Below are 15,661 nucleotides of genomic sequence, written 5' to 3' on the forward strand. Positions count from 1 at the left end.
TAATAATAATAATAATAATAATAATAATAATAATAATAATATGGGGCTCTTTGTAACGTAAACAAAATATGTATTATAATTATTATTTGATATAGCGCCGTATCCACAAATTGTGCTCAGAAGTCCTTTACATTGTTTTTTTTTTTTTTTTGGTATCACACGAGTTCATTCATTCGACTACAGTCAAACTTCAAAACTATAATTGTTACGATTAATAACTGACTAAATAAAGTATCAGGAAATTATAATTATTGGTACAAAATATTTGCTCATCTTTCCAGTGATTTTATTACACTGAAGGCTCGATTAGATATATTCATATGTTTTAATCCAAATCTTGATCTCACCTTCTCCCTATCACCGACATACTTTTTTTCTTTCAGTACTTTTCAATGCAGGGGTGGCGATAAAAGCAGGCTTGACCTAATTTCCCCTTTCAAAAGTAGGTCAAGAATGTGAGCTTGACCGAGTTTCCTGCTCGCTTAATTTCATTTTCTGGACAAACATCGCTGAGAGCATTCACCAAAAATGCGATCGTATTGATTTCATCGTCACTGTTAAAAATAATCACGAGGTCAGATTACTAATAGAATGGACGAAGAACTCCCCCCCCCCCCCCCCCCCCCACCACCCCACCCCTCTCACTCCCTACCCCCGACACAGTCATTCATATGCACGTTGCTCTTACGAACCTACCCCCCCCCCCCCCCACACACACACACACACACGCACACAAACCCATGAGGGAGAGAGAGAGAGAGAGAGAGAGAGAGAGAGAGAGAGAGAGAGAGAGAGTATGGAAAACAATTCCCATGATAAAATTCACCCTCTTCAAACTTAATAACATCAAATAAAATAACAAATTAGACATTACCATCAAATTGGCATCAACAAAAAAAAAAAAAAAAATATATATATATATATATATATATAAGCCTATTACTTGGCCCCAGTCTCTAGATTATTTTGCTCGAATATAATTTGTAAAATAATAATGAACTGGGTTCAGATAAAAATGAAAAATACAGCCAAATAATTTTGTTTCGCTTTCTGCACAATCGCGTAATTAAAAAAAAATAGCATGTGCAGGATATATAATTTTTAATGCATTTAATATTACTGTTGTTGTTTATCTTGCTGTTTGCAACCCAACTGATAAATGAATGATGCATTCTAATAAAAGTTATTAAACTAGAATGAAACTAAAGTATTATAATATTAGTAAATGTTCACGGCCAAAAATTAGTCAATCTGGCATTTTCTATTTCTAGGTCAACTTTGTCCAAGCAAGACCTGTCATAAGATGACCGAGTTTCGAAGGGGTAAACAAAAGTTTTCAAATTTCTCGAGGGGTGAATAATTTTTTAAAATAAAAACGCTCTTTGAGAATTGAATTATTGAATTTTAAAAGACTTCATTTCGTTATGATCCGCGTACAGAACAACCGACGTGTACTGAGAAAGTACACAATGAGAACAGACCAACAGGCAAAACAAAGTAACAAAGGTGAAGGCCAAACCTCGCTGTTAAAAATAGGTAGGCGAGGGGCCTCATGATTTCCAGATTGGTATTTCTTAGGAATGATGTTGGTAAAAATTTTCTACGAAGAAAATATGTATTTATTTCTTTTGTATTTATTAAATTTTATAGAATCTCATACCTCATGAGTTATAGATCAATGATTAAATTGTTAATTTGACAAAAAAATATATGAAGGGATTACCTTATAAATATTTTAGTTCTTTTGGCATCCTAATCTTTAATAAAGACTGTCCAGCCATACTACCTCTGCGCAACTGCGCGTAATGTTGAGTGCGTTTGACCCACAACTAACGAGACAGTAGGCCACTGGGTCATCCGAGGCCGAGGGCTGAGGACCAAGCCTGTCTGGTATATAAAATGAGTTGCTGGTCACCGTCAGGTGTCTGGTGCTCATTGTTTGAATTCAAAATGTAGTGATAGGGGCATTTGAATGCTCGTCATGTCTCTCCTACGATGGATTCATTTAAGAACAATTATTTTAGCCTCTTGTGTGATCAGTGATCAGTTGTTTTGGTGAGTGGAAATTACAACCAATTTGTTCTCCATCTTGTCTTTATTCTGATAACAATTTTCAAATAGGAATTCCTTAGACAATTTGCACAATAATTTCGATAATTATAATAAGCCGATAGCTTAATGTTATTTACTTCAATTGATATCTAGTGATACAGTATAGAACCACCCCCTCAAACATTGGACCATTTACATTTACTGTCAAGTTTTGCTTGTTTGAAATTGTCATTCGATATTTGCATGAAATTCCCTTTCTGTTTTAAATCACAGAAAATGAATTTAAAGTGAAGAATTGAGAATTTCATAATGGTGACATTATTATTAATAATGATGATGATAATATAATAATAATAATAATAATAATAATAATAATAATAATAATAATAATAATAATATTATTATTATTATTATTATTATTATTATTATTATTATTATTATTATTATTATTATTATTATTATTATTATTATTATTATTATTATATTACTATTATTATTATTATTATATTATAAGAATTATGATAAGGCACGCCACATTAAAAAGAATCATGATGTCATTGTTTCTTTGAATGTTGGTCTCCTTTAAAGTCTGTAGTTTGTGAGGAATGTGATTAATGCAGAAGCCCAAATGTCGTAGTTTTGAATTGTTGAATTCCTTCTTCTGCTCCTTGCATTCCTTTGAAGTAGATCAAAGCTGAAATTCGATGATGGTGACGAATTCCACATTTCTCCGAAGGTCATCAGCATAACAATAGTTTCATTGTTATAGCTTTGTATCGAGGCCAGCATCGGTTTTTATACATAACATAAAATAAGCATGTTTGGAGTACATAAGGCAGTTTCATTATCAATTTGGGCATTTGAATTTAAATCCAATATTTAACCCCTGAATCCAGCCAATATAATGAGGCTGTGGGTTGAATATGTAGAGCAATAATAATCAAGTGGCAAGAGGAAATAATGAATTTATAGAAATAATCGAGCCGTGAAGTAAAAATCACTTATCAGTCCATGCCATGTCAAATAATTTGATATATAAGAGATTTCTTTTACGACTATGTTAATTATTTTATAAAAGGAAATGACCCCAATGAGGTCTTTTATTTTTCTCAGATTGGTTGACCTGGTACTAAAAAAGTTTTTTTTACAAAAATATTTATTTTTTTTTAGTTAAGTTTTTTTTTGTTTTTAAAGTTTAAATTGGCTTTTTGTCAGGTGAATCAAAGAATACACAATGAACAATACTGAGGAAAGGCTGCTGCCTCCAGGTAGCATGGGACTGCCCATCGTGGGAGAGACATTAGAGTTTATCTTTAAGGTAAGCCACATTTAGGAAAGAATAATTTTTTTTTAAAACTGGCATGTGTTCATGTTCATTTCAAATAGTTTTGTAACTTTATTTACTACTAGGTTCAGTATTCTGCTTTGAATCTCTCTTAGTATATTTATTGCTCCATCTCTATTACCAATAAATAGATAAATAAAATTCGTAGTTTTACTTCTTGGTCTTTCTCAATATAAGACAGGTAACAAGATGTAGGCTTCATTGCAGGACCTAAAAGTGAAAAATATGGGCAAAGTTTCTTGCTCAAGATAAATGCAAGATGCTGATAGTCTTTGTCTCCTTAGTGAATGTGCAATGATCTTGCCCCCAGTTGTCACATTCAAGTGCTTTCCCCATTATTATTATTATTATTATTATTATTATTTTAATTACAATTGTTTACGTAATTGGAACAGCACCGTTACATAGAAATAGTTCCAGTTAAGCAACGTTCCATTCCAATTAACTGACTCCATGAATGGCTTTCATAATCTGAACAACCTATCAAAAGTTACATTGATATAACATTAGAGCTTTCATTTTTTATAACATTTGATATTACATGCGTGCAGATATAATTATAGAAGAGAATGATTGACCATATCTAATTACCACATATTGTAATGAACTGTCAACACTGCTTTCCCAAATATGGACCAGTGAATCGAAGACACGTGAATCATATTTCACCATGAATAGCAAAACATTATACTATTTTAATGAACCTGGTATTAAAAGCAACTAAATCATTGCATCGTTATCCAAGCTCTCATTAATTATTTGTAGTTCTCCAAGGCGGCCGAAGGGGTAAAAAGTATAATTTACTATCGTATAAAATGGAATCCGTGATGATATGCTTGAAACCAATTTTAATCTATTTGTTCATTTGAAGGCAAGGGATGATTCCATTATTTTTTTTCTCAATAGGGATATTTACTTTTAAGATTTCTTAGAAAGAAAAACATGTCTTACAAAGTTCTGAGGGTGTGAAACAATTTTGATCAACAGGATGCTTTCAAATTAACCAGTAGAAGTTATATTATAAATGAGAGCAAAATTCTGTCACTGACTGATCATTCCAAATAACCAGCTGTTCCAATAAAGTAGCATTCCAATTACTGGCTTCAATTGTATATCTGTATTGCTTAATATTTTACAAAACTAATGATTAAATGAAAATTTAATGATTCTTAAAATAAAGCAAAATATTTATTTCAGGGCTCTGAATATTTCGCTCAAAAGTTTAAAGAGTATGGCAACATATTCAAGTGCCATATTCTAGGGAATCCAACTGTCCGTGTAACTGGAGCTGATAATATCCATACTCTAGTTGGGAAAGAACCAAAGCAACTGACAATGAAATGGCCAAAAGTTGTCATGGCTCTAATGGGGGAAAAAAGTTTGCCTGTTGTCGTAGGCCCAGAACATGGACCACTGAAGGCAGATTTGTTGAAAGCTTTTACCCCTACTAGGTAAGGAATTTGATTATTTAATGTGACCCCTGCCATTATTTAGTACAGTGGTCACAGCCTGCGGGGCACACAGAAATATTTCAGTTTCAGTCGCTTTCTGTCTTTGTCTTGGAATGGGATTGCTTTGTTTTGCTCGGGCCTTTGCCGTAGTCCTTGGCTGAGAGGGAAACAGTACAGGATTAGTTTTGGTAGATAATTTTTTTTCCCCTTGTAAATCATCTCTCTGTTATGTATTGTTAATTCTGTTTTCTGTTTGGATATATTCTGTAAACATTTGAGTGTATTCGTCTTGGTGGAATCCTGTGCTGGTGTCTGGATGAGACTTTTAGGTGATCTCAAACTAAGTACACTGATAGTGTGCTCTTGGAATCTATATCTGTTCCCTATTATTTGAACCCCTTTATCTTTCTTTTTCTTGGGTACCTTTACTTGCAATCCTAGAATTGTTTCAATATCCCATATTTTCCTTTTTTACTGGTGCTGAAATTATGTTTTGCAATCTCTGTAAAACCCCTAAAAACAAATCAAACAAAAGACACACCACAAAAATATGACTTACATCACTCAATGACTGTTGATTTGACAAATGCAAGACATTCCACCCATGTTGATACAGACAGGTCAAAGTGTCTCTTGGACAGTGGTTGTTTTGTAAAAATTTAGACGAATGCACGAAGTATTGATTCAGATATTCTCTATTGCTATGCGGTTGATTAAAGTGATATTACTCTTTACATACTCAATGAAAAATTGTTAAAGATGAAGAAGCAGGGTCTTTTTTTCCTGTGAGCATTTTGGAGCATGATAATAGCTTCCATCCATATTGATAATGTGTGAGAGGCATATCTGCCACTATGCAAATTTAATATGAGTCCCATTGTGTTGTGTTAGGATGTGCTTGAGTGTTGAGGGTTATGTAGTCTAGAATGTTGTTGGGGAGAAACTATTTTTGTAGATGTCAGTCCTAGTGTATCGTTTAAGGAACTTATTGATGTGATGATTTATTATTATTTGTAGCGTATTGAGATTGTTGGTGTGAGATAAGATGGGGTGCTTCCGGATGTGTGGAATATAGGGTTGAGAGTCTGGTATTTTGTTGACAGAATTTTACAGGGTTGGTAACTACAAGTGTTGAAGGGCAGCTGTCATATATGCATGATTTGTAGACTAACAATTTTTAATGTATTATCCTGCTCTTCTTTGTACTTTCTCAGCCCTTCAACATTCTGTTTGATGTAGAGGGCCCATGCAGCGCTGGCATACTCTAGTATGGGTCTCACAATGGATTTGTATGCTTGGGACTTGATGTTTTGTAGTCACTGATCTAATTCCATTTAATGAATCCTATTGATTTTTTTGCTTGTGGTACTATCTGATCAATTTGTTTTTCCCATTTTAGGTCATTCTTTAGTGTGACCCAAAGGTAGTGAGGGGAGAAGAATTATACTTTGAAGTTATTGTCCTCATGCAAGTTGTACTGTTATTTTGGATGAGTGGTGGCTAAAAACATTATTTAGTTTTGTTAATTAGCTGGGGTGGTGATTGCAGATAACCAATCGATTTTCAGTGTTAATTCATTCAATGAAATGAAAACCCAACAACCAAATAAGATTCATAAATAATTAAATGTATAATGCATGTGTATTTGATCATAAATTCTTTGCAGGTTGGCTGATTACTTCCCATGTGTTCAGCAACACTTAGATGAGCATATACAAAAGTGGATGGATGAAGGCGAGCGAAAAAATAAATTCCTTGGATACCCAGCCTGTGAGGATTTGATTGGTGATATCATGCTGGAATTGGTTATAGGATGTTCGAAGGAAGATGACAAAGATGGAAAAATGCGACAGGCATTTAAAGATATTAACCATAATATCTTTTCCGTCCCAGTCCGAATACCTTTTTGTGGATTTGATAAAGTGAGTTAAAGAGGATGATAATAATGATAATAACAATGACAATGATGGTATTGATAGTAATGTTAATAATGATGATAATAATAATAATGATAATAACAATAATGATAATAATAATAATAATAATAATAATAATAATGATAATAATAATAATAATAATAGTAATAGTAATAATAGTGATAATAATAGTGATAATAATAGAAATATTATTTATATTATCATCATCATCATCATGCTTATTACCATTATTTTATTATCATATCAATATTATTGTTGTTATTATTATTGTTATTATTATTATTATTATTATTATTATTATTATTATTATTATTATTATTATTATTATTATTATTATTATTATTATTATTAATATACTTTTGTTTTTATATTAAGGGTCTAAAGGCTCGCCAAGTGATCTTAGACTTTGTGAAATCTCGTGTGCCTGATAAATCCCGAGAGAAAGAACACATCAGCATGATGGATGTTCTTTTGTCTGTTCATGGCCAGAAGGATGGTGTATTTGATGAAGAAAAGGTCAAAGACAATGCTCTTGGTCTTATGGTGGCGTCAAGTGCTAGCCTGTCTGGAGCTTTGACAATCCTCATCTTGCTGTTGGGTACATATCCTGAGGTTCTAAAGAAAGTGAGAGAAGAATTGAGCGATTTTGGTCTCTTCGGCCAAGGTAAGGACTCATTTCAGGCATAGTATAATACATGAGCTGGGTTTCTTTGTGTCTTTACATTATTTTAGTAATGGCTTCAATGCATTCGAAAGTAAACACTGTATATTTTTGTCTCATAAAGTATTGGTGGATTGGTTGTGTCACTATTAAGCGCTTATACCATGCGCTAATCACGATTATGCAGCTATAAATGCTTTTTTTATTTATTATTTTTGTACGATTGTATAATACCATCTCTTAAAATTGATTTTGATAAACGTTTGTGATTATAAATAGAAGATTGTCTCATAGCAGGCAGGGGGCTACTTACTGTGTCTTCTATCCCCTTGGAATCTACATCTGATCCCCATTTGTTCTCAGTTCCTCTTTGTCTTACTGTCTCTTGGGTGCTTTAATTGTAATTCTAGAACTTTTTACTGTCCCATTGTTTTCCTTTTTACTGGCGTTGATATACCTAAATGTTGCAAGCGCTGTATAACCCTTAAAAACAGAAGCAAAACAAAACAAATAGAAGATTGTAATTATTTTATCTTAAAGTTCCTCTGCTTTCTTCCTTGACTTTTTACACAAAAAATAAATAGTGGTAAAATTTGTTAAAGATATTCTCCTCCACTCCTGCTCCTCCTCTTCACTCTTCTCCTCTTAATCATTTGCTACTTATTGCATTCTTACGTTCTTTTTCAATTTTTCTTTTATTTTATGATGTGGACAGATGATTCAGCTGAATTGAGCTACGACTTGTTGCAAAAGTTGGAGTATGTGCATTGTGTGATGAAGGAGTCTTTTAGGTTTATGCCTCCTGTTGGTGGTTGCTTCAGAAAGACTGAAAATGAAATGAAGCTGGGGGTGAGTTACATTTCATTTTTTTTTATCCCTAAAAAATGTATCAAGTTATGTATTGGAAATAATTAGACTGTGTCTTATCATATATCGATCATAGTTTAGTATTGGAGCTGATTTTCAGACCTCGAAGTATGCCGGGAAAACCAGGAAAAGCCGGGAGTTTTGTTTTGAAAATTCCCGACCGGGAAAAGTCAGGAAAATTGGTGAAAATTGCCTTGGGTCGGGAAAAGACAGTGAGAAAAATCCAGGTGAACAACAACCCAACATGTATTCTTCTGCGTAATCATTACCCAACCTGCGAACGATCGGCTTAGAACAGCGCAAGAAAGAAAAAGATAAGACAAGAGGAGTGAAGAGAGTGAATTTGGTAGAGGAGATAGATGGACTGAAATCTAAAAAAGCAGCATTAGAAACAGAATTTGATAGCTTTGTCGATTCAAGGTCTATCTTGTATTTGTAAACGGGTTTCCCACAGATGGGTTTCCCACAGATACCGGTATATCCCTCATCGAACACACTACTGATAGTGGTAACTGGTCTAGATTTGATGAGCATGCTTGAAAATACTACCTTAAATTCTCCCCAGAGCCTGGAGAAAAAAACAGGGAAAAGCAGGGAAAAATATTTTCCTGAATCACTTCTAGGCCTGGATTTTAAAGAAACTTAAAAAAAGGTCTTATTCACTGCCATTTCATATGTTTGTAATTGATATGATGAACTATTACAAATGGAAATAGGTCAATAAAATTGATATGCACAATGTCACACATTTTCCACAATGTACACATGCTCAAAGTTCTTTACAATGTTTATTCTTTCATTTCCATTTCATATGATTCAAGTTGCTTGATAGACAGCCTTTTTTAGTTTATTCATCTTTCAGTATTCTCCATTAATGACATCAGGTACTCATGTTTACCAAAGTCGAGGGGAAATTTGTGTTCATCGCCTTATTCACGGTGGTCAGGGCAGGGAGGTCACTCTTGTCGCGTCTTCTATCCCTCAATATCTTTTTTCCTTTTCTATGTTGCTGTCTGCCTTTGTTTTGGAATGAGATTACTTGGTTTTATCTGGTCCTGGACAGAGACCTTTTCTAGTGTGACCATAAAGTGGGGCATGTGCCATAAAATCCTCAAAAACAAACAACCTTATCCAAGAACACAACCCCAAGACAAAAGTTGTTACCCATATAATCATGGGTCACACTCAACTTTGCTAGCTTTTAAAAAAAAACTGAGATGATTTATGAATTGAAAACTTAAAAAAAAAGAAATAAGCATTCTCACACGATAGTTTATTACATAACACTTTTTTGCTTCACAGAAATACACTATCCCAAAGGACTGGACAGTTGTCTACAGCATACGCGACACTCATGCAGCTACTGCCAAGCTCTTGCATGAGGGTGATACCTTTAAGCCATCAAGATGGTTGAAACAGGAACAAGGCAATGAGGTGAAGCTAAATAATTCTTCAGATGAGACAATTGATGTCAGCAATATTGCAGACTCTTCTTCATGTCATTATATACCCTTTGGTTCTGGCCCACGAATGTGTGTTGGACGTCAACTGGCAAAGATGGTTTTGTGTATGTTTATTGTAAAGCTTGCGAGAACAACTCAATGGGATGTACTCAATCCTGATTGTCCTTTGGTTCACCTCCCTATTACTAAGCCTGGTGATGACATGCCTGTTATGTTCAAGAAACTTTAAGCAAGCTTTTGTTGTGTACTCTTTGCTTTGTCAAGATGATGACATTGAATTGCAAGGAACTCGTTTGTAATCTAAATTGTTGTTCAAAACCTAAAATATTCTATTCCTTGTTAAATACCAGTTAACTGTTTTCTTTTTGGCTTTAATTGAATATTAGTTTTTCATAAAGGGTCCAAACATTTTCACTTATTTTTTATTGAACTAAATCAAAGTTGTTTTGAAACCAATAATTTTATGTTGTCCAAATTCATTTTCTAGGCTTTTTGAGGTATATTTTGATTAACAATAGATTAGTAAAAATGATTACAATGCAACATATTTTCTTATATGCCCAAGATATGATATTGTACAATTTGAATCTGGAAAAGAACATCTGAGTTTAAGTCTACAATTAATCTGTAACTTTCGGAAGTTTATCTGAATCATAGGGAGTCCTTTTCCTAGATTAGAGGAAGAATTAACAAATGATTTTTGAAACTTAGATCGTTTCAAAATAGTTTTAAAATTCTTATCTTGAGTGATTTTATCTTGCATTGTAATGTTTTCCAAGGTCACAGCCATAAAAACTGTAGATATCATTCAATGTATGTATAAAATTAATGTCAAGGTATTTACAAATATCAGCTTTTACGTTATGTATTCATCCTTCGGGTTAAAAAGTTATTTTTGTAATCTTATGACTTTGAGGAGGCCCTTGAAAGAGTTTTAAACACAAGCTTCCCATATGTTTGGTTTCAATATTGAGTGTAGATCAAGTCTTAATTTGTGGATTAGATCCTCAACATAAAAACAGTACTGCAGAATTGTTTTTTTTTTTTTTTTTTTTTTTTGGGTTGAGTTGAAGTAAGTTTTTATAGCTCTCGATTTTCCTTGTTTTGACCCTTCTGGGATTTATCATTTCTGTAATGTAGCAAGTATTGTAATGATCATAGGTATAATTTGATGGCACTTTTGTTACTGTTGCCATGATGTAATATCAATGCACACATACTAAATAAAATGACATCCTATTTTCATTTAAGTCTTCAGAGAAATGCTAAAAAAGTCCAATCTTTAGCTGCAGTGCAACATCGCAAATTGAGCATTAGGGATTAGGTTGTTTGTTCAAGGGCAAAAAAAAAGCAAAATGCTAAAAATGGGGCTCAAGCCCTGGTCCTCTTATTCACTCAGCTATCATGTCTTTTCAAAATAAGAGATTGTCAATTGTGTAATCAATTCTTGGTGAAAATTTGGTGATGACAAAGCAATTTCCTGTCTTATGTTTGTCAAATTTGTTTTGATTTCTCATCCATTTTCTAATACTTTTGTAGAATTAGTATAGTATTATATAGGATGTATTGCTGTACATATTTTGACGTAGTGTCTTGACTGCTGAAATATGTTCACCATTCACCATGTTTCCTCATTACCATCGTTTACTATTCATCCACCATTCTCTCATTTTTTAAAAAATACACTTTTCTTGCAATTACATTAATCATTCATAAATTAATTGAGTGGTTGCGCTTGACCAACCTTTGTTAACAGGGTGGTCAGGTCTCTCTTAGTCTTCTATCCCCTTTTATCCGTTGTCTCAATTTCATTTGGCTCTCTGGAATCCTTTGACAAGAGGGAAACAATAAAATTGGTGTTACCTTGGTGAGAGATATTTTCTGTGGTAATTATCTCGTGATGTATCTTATTGTTTTTGAGTATATATCTCAAGACCCTGTGCCTGTGTCAGGGAATGGCAACATAGAATGATCTCAGGCTATATACAAGAGCAGTCTTGGGATTTATGCTGGCTCTGTACTCCATTTGAGTAAGTCCCCTTTTTCTTGGATGCTAACTTTTGACTTTTGATCTTTTGACTATCCATAAAATTCCCTTTTCATGACGATGATATGACTTAAAAGCGTCCCAATCATATTTTAATGTCTCACGCCAATCAATGAATGAACCGGTGATTCTTTATTCTTTATTTTCACATTCACTTCAATGCATCATCTTGCTATCCGTTTGTTATGATATTTAAAATCTAGAATTTCCTATTAATATACATTGAAAGACATGGATAAACATTTTCCAATTTATTTATTTTTGACACTATCATGATTTTCTAATTGTTTTAGGTTTAAGTTTTTTGGAGATTTTTTATGAATTAGTGAATTTTTTTTTTTATTGCAAGAGCTCCTGGTTGTGTTTTGAATTACCCAACAAATTTTTGGTATAAGGAATTTTAGTTTATTGTAAGGAATTGTTTCAATTTCAACAGTCTATTCTGTAATCAAACTAAATATTCTGAGCTTGGAGTACTTGTATTTATTGGCACTGATATGACCTTAAAGCGCAGAGATACCCCTTAACCAATTAAAATCAAACTTGGGTAAATAACAATTTTTTTCCTTTCTCAAACATGTTATCAAGATTAGAAGCATGTTGTAGCACAAAAATGTGGGGGTTTTTGGGTCCAGACCTGAAGTATGTCAAAACGTCTAGATTTTTGTCATATAAAATTCAGAAATAGTTTTTTTCAATAAAGTAAAGGGACTCGAATCAAATTTTGAATTTTTCTTTTGAAAAGAATGGATAAAGGAACAATTATTTTGCAATTAATTTTTAACTGAATAATGTACAATCTGTATTCATCATTGTTTGTTTTTTCTATCCCCGTAACTGTCATTAGTTGAATTTCAAATTTCTTACCGATGTTTTACTTTTGAATGTATATATGCTTAAAACATGATGTAATACAATTACTACTTGTTGTCTTGTCGACGGTCTAATGCTACTTTCCGGTGATCATGATTACTTGGATAACTGTGGATGGAATTTCCCTTTTGACTGGGGAACGTTTGCTTTCTGGGCTGGTGAGCTCTACATCAGCCCACACCCTTACTATTTCTTCTATCCCCCTAATTCATTAGTTCCCTCCTTGTGGCCTTTTTTGGTTTTATCTAGAATGGTGGCCATTTGGTTTCTGGCAACTTCTTTCTGAAAGGATTTTTTATTTAATTTTTTTTTATTTTTTGGGGGGGGGGGGGGGGGGGGGGGGGGGGAGGGGGGGAGGGGGAAGATGGTACCTCATTTGTAAGTCAGCTCTCTATATGTTATCATTCAACCATTGCATATGTATGTTGCAAGCATTTGAGTGTACCACTTTTAATGGGGAGGGGGTGGGGCTCTGGGTATGACTTTCAGATGGCCTCAGACTAAATGGATGGATGGACCTACATCTGTTCTCTTTTTGAACTGTTCACCTTGTCTTTCTCTTTCCTTGACAGCTGTTAAGCACTTTCAAACTCTATGTCTTATTATCTTTTAACCTTTTGACTATCCCATTATGGTCTTTAAACTAGTGCTGATATAAGTGAAGAGTGTGCCGTAAAAACCCTAAAAGGAAAAAAAAAAAACGGCGAGAAATCTGATAGATGGGAATAAGCAACAATACCCGTGATTCTACAACTGTGCCATACCTAAAATATTTGTAATTTAATATGAAATTGTGTGCTGTATATTATTAAAACAATGCTAAAAATGATTAATTATGAAAGTATGATAATGCTATGTTTAACCACATTTACTTTAATTTACATGAGTTATTGATAGATGACGAATGATCTTTTGTCTAATAAATGTGACAAATATATTATGTTTGTGTAATATTTCATTTCAAGAACATGCTTTTTTCTCAAGGATGTCAAAAGTCCTAATTTGAACAAATTTAGGGATGTAATTTAAAATTGTATTATTATTATTTTTGGTTGATTAAGCCAAATTTAGACCATAATTACTCTTTTTGACTCATTAGAAGAACACATCAGGTTATCAGGAATGGTTAAACAATGATCGCATGAAAAATTGCCCTGGACTGAGCAAAAGACTGACTGGTTATTTTGATATCTGACAAGTAATATTCACTATAGGAATTACGATGCATTGATAGAGTCAGAAGTTAAATATCCCTCCATCTAACGTTGATAGTCGCTATTACAGATTATGCTTTTAGAAATGTTCCCCAAAGGAAAAGCTCCCCTATTATTTATTATTTGAATGGACATAAATGAATATCATTTATCTTCTAGAAATCAATTAAGCTGGTTGAGTCAGCATCCTTTAAAAAAAATAAAATAAAAGAGTTCAGAGCTACAAGGAAAAAAGTTTATACAATATATTTTCGCTATCACTGATTTTTATAAAAAGGCAAATGATTGGATCTTACCTTTTTTCTGTCACGAGTTGTTTGTTTCCATTCATTTTGAAAAAAATATGTCATTTTCAAATTTTTGACAATAGACCTCTGACATCACAGAGAGAAACCACTTGAGAATTTTGCCATGCTTGAATTAATATTAACAAATGCCCATGAATATAATGTGTGCCATATTATCAAACTATTATGACTTTTATTTATGCCGTTGTTGTTCTGCAAAACAACTTGATAAAATTGAATGCCGATCTTAACCTATTGATTCTTGTATGTTGAAAATAACATCAGCAGCTTTTGAGTTAAACATACTTGTTAATCAACATCTATGCCACATCTTAACCAACTATTGCATGCTTGCAGATCACACAAAAAAAACTTCAAACCATGGTTCAACAAATTCCAATCCCTATTGTCTACAAAATTCACTCTTTTCAATTTGAGCCATGACATCGCATATGGTGTTTAATCAAAATTAAATTATTTCTACCATTAGAATCTAACCACCTGTGTTGAGTTCCTGACCTCCCATAGTTGACATGGAGGCACACACTGTGTCTTCTATCCCCTTATCTGTTTTCCAACATGCTTTCTGTCTTTGTCTTGGAATGAGCTTACTTGGTTTTGTCCTGGCTGGGAGGGAAACGGTCAAATGTATTATTAGAGTTTTGGGAGATGACAATTGTTTTGTCTTGTAATGCATCTCTCTCTTTTTGTTTTACATATATACTATGGTTTGTAAACATTTGAGTGTGTTCCTCTTAGTGGGGACCTGTGCTTGTGTCAGGATGAGACATTTAGGCGACCTAAACTAAGTACACGGATAGTGTGCTCTTGAAATCTACACCTGTTCCCTATTTGAACCAACTCCCCTTTGTCTTCTTTGATCTTGGGTGCTTTAATTGTAATTCTAGAACCTTTTACTCTCATTTTCCTCCTTTTTTCTGGCGCTGATATGACCTAAATGTTTTGCCAGCACCGTAAAACCTTAAAAACAAACAATCTGACCACTATAAATGTTTTAAGTACTGATTTAGCCTGAGATCTAATCTTTCTGTTTTACACACTAAGAAATATTACTGAATATGATTTATTTAATACATTTGATAAAGTACAATGATTTATGATAAATGTGAATGAGTGGGAACAATTCTATCCATTAATTTACTAGTTCGATTAATCAAGTTGTCCCGACGGAAATTTTATTTGACAAACGGTTGTAATTTCGAAAAATTGTTTATTGAACTGATTTTGTTTTAGACTGTGATGCTGCATGCATATTGTAAATATTGAATTGAAAAAATGTACTGTTTTACAAACGTGTATCCCTAGTGAATTTCTTTGAATTAATTTGCCTTCCGTCTTCCACTTTGTTAGAAGACTTGAAATGCTCTTAGTTACCGTTAATACTCGTTTTAGATATCATCATAAGTTCAGAGCTAGTAATCACACTTGACACAAACTACGTTG

The 15,661-nt window shown here is 33.3% G+C and overlaps 1 protein-coding gene across 2 annotated transcripts in view; it reads left to right on the forward strand.

Moving 5' to 3' along the window:
- Nucleotides 1-12,437, forward strand: part of LOC144964619 (cytochrome P450 26A1-like) — a 14,379-nt gene extending 1,942 nt beyond the window's left edge. The window contains exons 1-7 of one of the 2 annotated variants that reach the window (XM_078899101.1): nucleotides 1,860-2,055; nucleotides 3,268-3,370; nucleotides 4,595-4,848; nucleotides 6,515-6,770; nucleotides 7,161-7,449; nucleotides 8,162-8,295; nucleotides 9,616-12,437. In XM_078899101.1, coding sequence (XP_078755227.1) covers nucleotides 3,287-3,370; nucleotides 4,595-4,848; nucleotides 6,515-6,770; nucleotides 7,161-7,449; nucleotides 8,162-8,295; nucleotides 9,616-10,005 — 1,407 coding nt within the window. In that variant the 5' untranslated portion in view covers nucleotides 1,860-2,055; nucleotides 3,268-3,286 and the 3' untranslated portion in view covers nucleotides 10,006-12,437. Of the gene's footprint in view, nucleotides 1-1,859; nucleotides 2,056-3,267; nucleotides 3,371-4,594; nucleotides 4,849-6,514; nucleotides 6,771-7,160; nucleotides 7,450-8,161; nucleotides 8,296-9,615 lie in introns of those variants that run through there. The other variant, XM_078899102.1, reaches the window with a different exon arrangement.
- Nucleotides 12,438-15,661: the final 3,224 nt, after the last annotated feature.

This window comes from Berghia stephanieae, chromosome 2 (assembly GCF_034508935.2).
Source record: "Berghia stephanieae isolate SIO BIC M18660-M18661 chromosome 2, UCSD_Bste_1.3, whole genome shotgun sequence".
Taxonomy (NCBI): Eukaryota; Metazoa; Mollusca; class Gastropoda; order Nudibranchia; family Aeolidiidae; genus Berghia; species Berghia stephanieae.